The sequence below is a fragment of the Bactrocera neohumeralis genome, unplaced genomic scaffold (genome assembly GCF_024586455.1).
Source record: "Bactrocera neohumeralis isolate Rockhampton unplaced genomic scaffold, APGP_CSIRO_Bneo_wtdbg2-racon-allhic-juicebox.fasta_v2 cluster10, whole genome shotgun sequence".
In the NCBI taxonomy this organism is placed as follows: domain Eukaryota; kingdom Metazoa; phylum Arthropoda; class Insecta; order Diptera; family Tephritidae; genus Bactrocera; species Bactrocera neohumeralis.
Window position 1 is genome coordinate 164,363 of NW_026089623.1, and position 11,222 is coordinate 175,584.

Below are 11,222 nucleotides of genomic sequence, written 5' to 3' on the forward strand. Positions count from 1 at the left end.
TCGTATCCAAAAAATTTGTGAAAGATGTTCAAATATATAACTATAAAGCCTAGAAATTTCGCTTCAATCAATTATTTCTTTCCCTCCCAAAAAAAAATCCTCAAAAAAATCGATTTTTTGAAGCCTCGAAAGCAGGCTCTCCCTTTACCACTTGCCATTGTCCGCGATCTTCACTGTTCGGCGACACGAGAGAAATGAGATTTTGTGCGCCAACAACGCCATACACGATAAACATGTTCGCGCACCGATCGTAAAAAATCAAACATTTTCGCGAACATGGATCGGTACGCGAACAAGCCCATACACGATAAACCGCAAGCGCACACATACCGATCGAACGCACTTGTGTGCTCGTGTATGGGCGCTTTTATGCTGCAAGTCATAATGCATTTACGAACAGAGCCATAATGTTTTGCCAGTACCTGAAAGCAGGAATCAGGTATATTTATCTCTGGCAGGAATAATGGGATGCCCAACTTATTCCAGTGTGAGAGCACCTCAAAATAAGCGTTTTTTATAACATTTTCCATTGTGGCCACATCGAACAAAATAAGAATTTTTGGGCATTTAAATTAAAACGCCAAACGTTTATTACGATTGCAAATTATTAGGGGTATTCTCTTGCTCTTGCAAGATTGCAGATTGCAAAAATACTATACCGAAATATACAAGAGCACGAGAGTACCCATTGCAGAATCTAGTGATACATATATGAATGGCTAATTCGGTCAATTTGTTGTGTTTAGCATGGCTATTGTGAATTGGCGCAACTTCTGCATACATTTTTAAGAAAAAAAACTGTAACAAATCTTTAAAATTTAAATAGAAATAATAAAATCCATTTAAAACTTATCTTCCTCAACAATTTAACGACGTAATATGTCTTTATGTAAAATGGCAACTACAACAGGGTTGCAATTATATTTTTGCGTGACATTGCACGCAAATATACATAGGTTTTGGTCTGACATATTTTACAGCCCTTGCAAATATTTTTCTGCATGTGTTTGTTGTTGTGCCGTTGTAAATCTGCAATTCTTGCACCGTGCACCGGGTTTTGCAAGAGCAAGAGAATACCGCTATTATATATTGGACTTTTAATATATGGCGAAACCACTTAAATCCTTTTTTTTTGATTTTATGATATACTAAAACAACTGACTTTCGATCTTTCAATACTTAATCAGCCCTATTCTGCATTTCGATTACGTTCCCGCTCTACGCTCCGTCTGAATCGAAAATAGGTATTCTGAGTTACGATTGGATTGAAAGAAGAAGAGGAGGAGCTGTAGCTCTTTCGAAGTCAGCTGTTTGCCTTGAAACGTGTGAAAATGAAACATAACAAAGCAAAAATACACAAATTATTGTTGGTTTATTAAAATAAAGAAATTATATCGCGTTTTTTTAACACTAACATGGAATCAGTAGCGGCAGCGATATTACTTGAGGAGGAGAGCAATGCATTATTCAAAATATGCCCTACATTATTCTATTAAATAAAAACAATTGCATTCAGTGCATTTTACAGCTCCTATATTAAAAAAGTAAATGCTTTTATTTCATTTCACAGCTCGTTATATAAATGAATAATAGTAAAATAAATAAAAGGCTAACAATTAAAAAATGACTACTTTGAATCCGGCTTATAATTTGGATCTAATCTTAGCATTTGCATTTTTATTTCTACTTTTTCCTTCACCAGCTCTTCCTTAATTCTATTGTGTCGCTTCTGTTCTTCAAGTTGCTTCACTGCAGTCTCCGCCAAAGTTTCTAGAGAACGATTCATGTGCCGTAAATATGAAGTAACTTCTTTCATTTTACCAAAGGCAGCTGAATTTTTTCGTCTCTGCATAAAATTCTTTTTGATTTGTATCTGTTGCTTAAGTAATGAAGAAGTGCTCTGGTTGTCTGCTCTCGCCTCTCTATTTTGTCTGCTAGCTCTACTGGTTGAAGGGATATCATCCGTTTCCAAACCCGTCAAAGCTATCACCTTTTCATCAAGTGGGCTTATGCGTTGTAAACGGCAAGGACCTCCACCGGTGCTCATCCTTTCTTTTTTGTTATGCGATAATTTTCGCTTCATGTAGCATTTTCAGTCAATCCAGACCTGCACGAAAACGTTAAATTTAACTTAATTTTTTAAAATTAATTGTAGGTAATACCTTACCTCCATGTATTGGAATCTTTTGTTGGTGGGCCAAGTGCATTTAAATTCCTTGCAACCTCCTCCCAAAACTCCTGTACTTCTTCCTTCGGTCGCTTTTGGAAGCCCTGCGCAATATCTCTTTTCGTGGCCATCATATCACACAATTTTTCGTATTGCTCTGCCGTTGTTACTTTTGACCTGCAAACATATCAAAAAATATCATTTAAGCACAAACAACCAAGGACACCACCATTATGTCTTTTAGAACTATAATCATAAAGTTTTACTTACATATTTGAGGAAATTATTTTATCCAAGTGCACGAAAATGAATATACATACATATAACGGCTTTCCGCCGACAAAACTTCAACGTACAAAAACGTAATTACGATCGCAATGCAGAATACATAGAATTGGAATTTTCGAAGTTGAATCGAAACGCAGAATACCAAAGTTGCCAATCGGAGAAAATTTCGATTCGAGTAGAAATGCAGAATAGGGCTGAATAAGGTGAATAAAGCCTGTTAGTTGTCAATTAATGAATGTTTTTAATCATTTGTAATAGAAAATTATTTCTATTATGCATCAAATTACAAAACGTTTCATGAAATATGTTTAAATTTCGCATTTTCTTTGATTTTTATTGTTTTAAATTTTTATTAACGATCTTGAACGGCGGCAACAAATTTCTCCGTTCACATATATTTTTGGTATAATTTCAATCTGGCCGTTCCAGTCATTCCAATTGCAAAACGTCAAAACCTACCCAATCCAGTCAACTGTCAAAGTTCGGTAGGTGAGCGGCTCTCACATTTCCAGTGACAGGAGAGTTGGGCATACCATTATTCCTGCCTGAAAGTATCTCCATAGCTTTAAGCAGGAATAATGGGATGCCCAACTCCTCTCTCGCTGGAAGTGAGAGAACAATTGCTAAACGTCAAAACCACCTAAACTTTGACAGTTGACTGGATTGGGGAGGTTTTGACGTTTAGCAGTTGGAAACGAGCGATGGCCAGATTGAAATCTTACCAAAGAAATATATAAACGGAGGGATTTGTTGCATCGTTCAAGACCTCTTATCAAAAATGCAAAACAATGAAAATTAAATAAATTTGTGAAATTTAAAGGTAATTTGAAACATCAATAAATAGCCACTGTTTAGTAATTTATATTCGTACTAAATGTTGGGTATTGGGTTAATAAATGCCCAAAAAATGTTATTTTGTTCGATCTGGCCATAATGGAAAATGTTATAAAAAAAACGCTTATTTTGAGGCGCTCTCACACTGGAATAAGTTGGGCATCCCATTATTCCTGGCTTTAAGCCTTGAATGTTGCGAGAATAAAAATTTCGGTTCCACTTAACACTCTTTCCCTGTTTTAACTTTCCTTTTTGCATCTGCAGTGGAAAATTTTTGATTTAACCAAATTCCTTTTCTTCTCTAATTCCGGTCATTTTATATTTTACATATATTTTATGCAGCAAAGATGCTCAATATCACAATGCCAAAAAAAATATTAAGCATATGTATGTATATGCATAAAAAGGATTTGACTTATTATAATACATACAAATATGGAAATAAATATTTGTCAATAAAATTAAATTAAGCATTTCTTTCATTACATCATAAATATAAGGATGATACCATTTATCAAATCCTGGTCAACTAAATATAAATATCGACTAATAATCGTAAATTAATTTTTAAGCTGAAACATATATCTATATATGTTAGAACAATAAATCAAAAATATTTTTGATATATTTAAAATCAATCGATTTTAACTGCCCCGTATATTTTTCGGATAAAGCTATAAGCGGAAAAAAAGCCAATTGTTCCGGTCAGTAGCCAAAAGGTTAGTACCATAATTCCTGAAATGATGTATAAAATTATTATTTAAATACTTATACATAATTTAGGTAAGAGCGCACCTGTATAACTTAAGTATAGGAGCGTAGGAATGAATTCAGTAATTTCCAGTTTAGTAAAAAAATAGAAAATGCTGTAGAATAACACATACACAGCTGAACCACCAGAAACGACAAAGCTTCGCCACCACCAGCGGTAATCCTAAGAAATATAAAATATATATTAGTTTCTTGGTTTGGTTTTAATTTTTTTTATGAAAATGTATTACCTCTCCACATAATTGAAAATATGTCATAACTATTGATATTTGACCACAGCTGACAACTAAGATACAAAATACGAGAAAGAGGAAACCGAACAAATAATAGAATTGGTTTTGCCAAATAGCAGTGAAAACGAAAAACAATTCAATGAAAACCGCTCCGAAAGGTAAAATTCCAGCCATTAACGTACTGAAATATAAACACTAAATTATTAAATTTGGTATAAGTAATTGTGATTCTTACCTAAGCACAACATTCATGTACCAGTGCTGTGTGGGAACTTGTCTTGGTATCATATTGGTGCGGACAGGATGTTGATATGGCTGCTTTCGATAGCCAAAGTAGTATCCTAAATAGACCAAGGGAACTGATATTCCAAACCACAAAAGCAGTAACGAAATCATTGTGGTGAATGGTACTGCGCCACTTGAATGTTTGTCCCATATAAAGAAATTTATTATAAACCCGGTTCTATAAAAAAAAGTGTAATCAAGTTTATATTTTAATTATTATACAAAATATACCCAAAAACAATTCCAGGATATAAAGTAGCAGTTAGAAATGCCGAACGTTTCCATTCCCGTCCTTTCATAGTTTTATAAAGACGTGCAGAAAAGTATCCAGCAATTGTTCCCATGAAAACGTACATAAAAATGCCTGAAGTCATTAAAGCTCCTCGGGAAGATGGTGACAACATTCCAAGCATAGCGAAAACTACAAGAAACTTATTACTTATATTTAATTTAAAATATAAAACTATTAAATGATTAGACAACACTAAAAATGGAGAAAATACAAAAAACTGAAATTTTAATTTGAAAAATTAGTGGCATAAAAACAGATAACTTGAGGTCTTAAAATAACTGCTTGTCAAAGAGCTTTCTTATTGGTCAATCACTTGGTGCTAATAGGATATATTTCGCTACCACAAAAGTCGAATAGAAGGCTGTTTTTAAAGTAATTACGCCAAAAAAATTTGATTTGATTCGCTAACTATCGAAATAATAAGGATTCTTGCTTACAAACACAAGTTAATTGGATCACTCTGTATGTTATATAGCGAGGCAAGGGATTAATATATTTAGTACAAAAAAAAACCCGAACTCACATATTGTTATTAATGCCATGAAAAATATCTGTATTCCGCTGCCGATAACTGCAGAAAACAGACGCGTATTTCTCGGAGGACGAAAGACGTCACCATGGACTAACTTCCATCCCGTTTCCTCTAGCGTGTCCTCTATGTTGTCATCAGTGTTGTAGCGTGCGATATCTCGACGAAGAGTCCGTATCATAATCATAGTTAATATACCTACAAACAATTATATTTATCTAAATATAAAACGAAATTTATTTTCTGTAAACCTGAAAGAAAAAATACGACCACGAGCGAGTTGATAATGCTAAACCAATGAATTTGGACGTCTTTCATTCCAAGATATATATCCCATCTAGAAGCCCAGCTAACTTTGGATTCTTTCCATTCTACAGAATAAGTAAAATACAATTTTGTATTCGAAATAGGATTTACCTAAAATAAATATAAAAAATTACTTATGTAGTTGTTGAATAACTTTGAATATATTGTGGTATTACCGATTGCGGTCTTGCATTATCCGGAAAATTACAAGAATCGCCCTCGAATTTTATATCTTTATAATTGACTGAAGCGGTCTCAACCTCAAAACCAACTACGCGATATTTGTTTCTACATCAAACAATGATGAACAGGTAATCAAGGAAAACGAAAAACAAAACTTACTTGGTGTGCATATGGTATGATATAATAAATTTTAAGTGATTGTTAATATATATATTTTCACCCTCAATTTGTCCTAAACGGTACCCATGCTCGTAAGTTATTTCATTGGGATTATTAGCATTTGAGATTCTAGTAGCTACGGGCAAGTTATCAACCAGCCTAAAATAAAAAGTTTTAACAGTTGACAATAAATGTATATTATGGCACAGTGAACTTACAAATGAACGAAATACTCATGACGTATCCTCTCTGCAACTATAGCTGATTGATCTTTGTCCCAATTCATAGGTTGATCTTTTTTGTGACATAGTAACTTACAATTAATGTTTTCAGCCATACGAACATCATAAGGTGTATTTACTATACGATCGCCTCGAAGAACTTCACCTAAATTTTCTGATTTATATATTAAAGTACCATTTTTGGGCAAGCAGAATTGAAGTGAGTAATACTGGTAAGGCAACTGGGTCCGACTACTTGTCATTTTTACAGCTTTAACATCGATTTTTTGACCCATAGAAAATTCGACGGGCGCAACACCCGGCACATAAAAACCTTCCCCAAATGATAGCGAAATCAGAATCATCAATAATCGCACAAGAGTGAATTTACACTAAAACAATGTTAATAAAAAAAAATGCAAAGAAAGAATTACATTAATGTCATTTTAAAATCTCAAATATAAAAAATTGTGTTTAACGTGTCATCTGTAACAGATCATATATTATTATTTTTCAACTGAAGACAAGCCCTATAATTGCCAGAGTTACTTTATGCTAAATACCCTCATGTGAGCGTTGAATAAATCCATTTGGAAAACCTTTCTTAAATCGAATTTAAAACTTTCTTCACTTCGTATCTAAATCTTAATCTAAAATTGTATCCACTTATATTCTTCTTCGACATATACAGTCACAATGGATATATCGTCAGTTCGCGTTCACACATAAGAACTTTTGTTCCTTAAACTCGTGGTTTCATTGTTGCCAATGCCAAAAAGCCCTATCTGATGGATATTCTTCATAGAAACCTCACAACTGATTTGTGAGGTTATTCTTCCTCAAATTTCACAAGAAAAAATACTAAAAACTCACCACATGAGGTGAAAAGAAATTTGCTGTAAACCAAAACAAAGAAACAAAAAAAAACTAAACAAATGGACCAGCACATTCCTTATGCTGATGTTGTATGTAAAAGTTCAAATACTCACGATTTCCTCACAAATTTGTGATGTATGAAAACAAACCTCACAATACAAAATTGGCCTGCTGCAAGCATAGAGTGAAGTAGACGTGTTTTGTGTTCTTCAAATAACTTAGTAAATTCTGTTGTTTACTGGGGGAAAGTTACTTTATTTTTTGTGTGGGAGTTCCAGAGAGGTTAAACCACCTAAGTGGGCATCAGGCCTAAAGAAAAAGATAAGTACACTTTGATTTTTAATAATATATAATCATTTGCACTTACCTTTTGTATTTTTCCGCACCAATTTGTGAAAAATAAATACAATTATTTCCCCTTACAGGAGCGTGCACTTAATTTGTATTTTCATTATTATTAAACGTTTTGTTTTCTTTGTTTTGTGATCTATCAGCTGTTCCCCTTCTCGTGTTTTCATTTTTTCGTTTGGTTGGTGAATTGCCAACCATCCAAAACACAAGTATCAGTTGTTCCCTTTTTACTGTCTAATTACCAAAAGTCGCATTGCCTACTATTTTAGTTTTAAGTTAGACAGTAATACCATGTTCAGACCGACACTTAATCACACGATTCCGGCTGTTGAATAGATTATCCCACTAATCCAAACAATTTTTCAAGATTTCGCCATACAAAAATGACAGTTCCAAATCACTTCATTGAAATGATTTGAAACTGATCCACGCTAAATCTCTCTGTACGGCTCTGATTTTGCGCAATCTACTTGTCAGCACTGGAAATCTGTTACATTATCACAGCTGATTTAGACACTGCAAAGGGAAAAAAATGGAAACAAACAAATTTTTTTAAAGCAATGAATCTAATTTCATCTGAAAATCGACTTCACAAATGAAAAAAATGCATCCATTATTTCTATTATATGGAAAATATTAAAAAAAACCGTCTTTTATTTCAAAAGACTATATGACAATCTTTTCTTTTGATAAATATTAATGTGAATTCTTGAATGACAATAACAGCTGTTTTTTGATCTTTCTAACGGTAGTGAGAACACTGTTGGGTTATGAAATGCTTATATATAATCTAATCTTTTAAATTTTCGGTCTGAACATGGTATAAAGCTAGGTACTGAACGTACACATCGAGGGGTGTTACCAAACTATTTTCTCGCTGAGGTATGGCCTCTAGTGATGGGCGATGTTGTGACTTTTCAGGAACACTGCTACTTGTGACTGTGATTTTGCAGTAGCAGAGATTTTAAACTGTGACTGTGACTGTAATAAAAATTGTAACAGACAAAGACCAATAAAGTAGAACAAAATTGTTTCCTTTTTTCATTTAGGACAATGTACATATTTATTAGAATAAACAGAAATTAACAAAGTAAATTCATTTTTAGAAAATCACCAAATACAATATATATACATAAAAGATAAAATTAAATAGTGTTAAAAACATTTACATTAAATGGAAAAGAAGGCCAAAATATTATGTTAATAAATATTTGCCATTTGTATTCAAAAACAACAATATTTCAGTATTTATTTCGCTTAATCTTGACCGACGATCACATACAATTTGCCCCGCTTTGGAAAAAATTGGCAAGGAACGGAGAAGGCTAAAACACATAAATACTTTTTGCTATTTCTTCCATTTTAGGGTATCTGCATTTATTTTCAAGCCACCAGTGAAATGGGTCGCAACTACGAGAAACCACGGGAAACCTTCCAAATAGCGCTGAATTTCAATAATGGCTTTTGCTTCTACGCTACTATGTGGTTTATGTTCATTAGCGTATTTATCGAAAGAACTTCATATTGATACTGATTTTTCAACATTTTCTTCTGTTCTTTCAGTCTGAAATTCTATTTCTTCCCTTTGCATTTCTATTAGATAACTTTTTATAATTTTTTTGTGTTATGAGCTGCTGATTTGAATCTGGGGTCAAGAAAAGTAGCTACCGTAAGTGTATTGCTGTGTTGTAAACTTCTAAAACGTTCCCTAATTGCATTTAAAAAAATTTCAATCACTTTTTTATGGTGTTTGAAAATATTTCAGTTCGCAATCTATTCTCAGTTCTATACACATCTAATAGACCATTTGCGATTGGTATTACCAGCGAACCTGTGCAATATGTTTCACCACTAATGCTTACTGTGGCATCTCTAAATGGTTTAAAATTTTGCACAAAGCAGCAACAGTCGCCCACTCGTCGCTGGTTAATATAGGTAAATTTTTGTTTATAATTACCAAAGTACATTTAACCGCTTCTTCCAACTCCGAAAAACTCTCCAACATTGCTAGTGTGGAGTTCCACCTCGTTTCAACTTGTTGAATTAATTTTAGAGCTTCTTTACCGCTGTTGCGCTGGTAATTTTCAAACGCTTCATTCGCTGAAGTACTTTTCTTGAAGTGAGCAACTATTGTTTTAACTTTATCAGTTACTTGTTCTACTTCAGGAATGCGCAATCCTTCTTTTACAATTAAATTAATTGTGTGAGCCACACATCCAAAATGCTTTCAACCTAACTTATTAATTATAGCACTTTTTATGTTACTAGCATTATCCGAAACAGCTAGCAATATTTTGTCGTTAATTTTCCAATCACTTACAATTTGTTGTATCGCCTCACCTAAGTTTTCAGCTGTATGATTTTGCTTTAGTTGGGATGACGATAAAAGCACTGACGTTAGTTCAATATTTTCGGAGACATAATGTGCCGTTACAGCAATGAAACTAGACATGTTCCGCGATGTCCAACAATCAGTGGTGATGCAAAACTTTTCCTCGCTCCTAATCATTTCTCGCACCTTATGTTTACATTCCTCATACAATGCAGGAATCATTTATTTTGATTCACACGTCTGCTAGGAATGTCATAAGATGGATTTAGGGCTGTTACAAATTCCCGAAAACCTTTGTCCTCAACTATAGAGAAAGGTTGCAAATCCACCGTAAAGAGCTGCAATAACTTGCTTGTTATTTCACTTTTTGATTTTAGCCGCGCGACATTTAAAATCTTAGTTTGTGTAAAGGCTTTGGTAATGCAGTCGAAGTTGATGAAATATCCTCTTCAAAAGTAACAGGGGCATTTTGCGGCGCTGGCGTAATTTCCGACAGCAAAAACATTTTCACAATACCTATTTGATAATAACTTCAACATTATATTACCATTTCCAATCGAAAAGTAGGATGCCTCCGTTCCATATGTTTTTTTAAATTTGATGTTGACGTTTTATATGATATTTTGGATTTACAAATATCACATTTTGCGAAAACAGCATCCACCTCTTTAAAATACTGCTACACATAACCTGTTTTGGTTCTTTTTGACACAGACATCTTTAATTTTTATTACGTATAAGCAAACTAATTTGTAACCGTTTCATACAAAAATTAAATGTAAATGAGGCATTGAGGTTTCTGTAATCAATTTAATTTGTACATAAGTATTACCCGTTTAAAGCTAAATTAACTTTTTATATGTTAACCAATTTTTACTTATCCAAAATTGAAGAAAATTCATAGCTTTAATGAATATGAATTCATCACACCCACAATTTTTTTTGTTCCACGGTGAATGCTATTTTGTCACAGTCACAATTTTTCATGTGATACTGTGACTGCTACTTTGTTTCCCATGTGTTCGTTATTTCCAGTCACTGCTACTTAAGGAAACTTGTCACAGCTGTGACCAGTGATTTTTAAGTAACAGTGACAAAGTCACAGGTACTCAGATATTTGCCATCTCTAATGGTTTCCGAAAATAGTATTGGGCGAACACCGGATAATCCTTTACGAAGGATTTCTAAAAAATTGAGAACACTGCCTAATGGTAAAAATGAGGAACCCACCGCTGCTGGATCGAATAAGAAATGTGATACTGCCGATCAAGTAAGAAAGGAGAACAAGCCTGAGGAATTGCAAGATGGAGAAACGGTCAGCATTTTTATCAAACTGGGCAAAAAAATAACAGAATTGGAGAGCATGTTGGCGGGTCAAAGGCACATTAACCAAAC

The 11,222-nt window shown here is 33.7% G+C and overlaps 1 protein-coding gene across 3 annotated transcripts; it reads right to left on the bottom strand.

The window, feature by feature from the left end:
- Positions 1-1,616: 1,616 nt before the first annotated feature.
- Positions 1,617-6,961, bottom strand: LOC126764844 (transmembrane 9 superfamily member 4). 3 transcript variants are annotated; one of them, XM_050482434.1, is made up of 13 exons: positions 6,832-6,961; positions 6,266-6,660; positions 6,048-6,206; positions 5,882-5,993; positions 5,651-5,816; positions 5,394-5,597; positions 4,810-4,999; positions 4,529-4,756; positions 4,291-4,474; positions 4,085-4,223; positions 2,438-4,024; positions 2,168-2,344; positions 1,617-2,107 (listed from the first exon to the last, which is right to left on the bottom strand). In XM_050482434.1, the coding sequence occupies exons 1-11, from the start codon at positions 6,856-6,858 to the stop codon at positions 3,924-3,926; spliced, it is 1,905 nt and encodes a 634-aa protein (XP_050338391.1). In that variant the 5' UTR covers positions 6,859-6,961; the 3' UTR covers positions 1,617-2,107; positions 2,168-2,344; positions 2,438-3,923. The 3 variants fall into 3 exon arrangements, with proteins under 3 accessions (XP_050338391.1, XP_050338392.1, XP_050338393.1); XM_050482435.1 differs by having other exon boundaries at positions 2,163-2,344; XM_050482436.1 differs by having other exon boundaries at positions 6,818-6,936.
- Between the last annotated feature and the right edge of the window lie 4,261 nt (positions 6,962-11,222).

Coding starts and splice junctions, on each gene's coding strand:
- LOC126764844 (XM_050482434.1), bottom strand. CDS start 6,858: ATGGATTTATTCAACGCTCACATGAGG. Junction 6,661..6,831: donor TATTCAACGCTCACATGAGG/GTATTTAGCATA, acceptor ACATTGTTTTAG/TGTAAATTCACTCTTGTGCG. Junction 6,207..6,265: donor CATGAGTATTTCGTTCATTT/GTAAGTTCACTG, acceptor TTTTTATTTTAG/GCTGGTTGATAACTTGCCCG.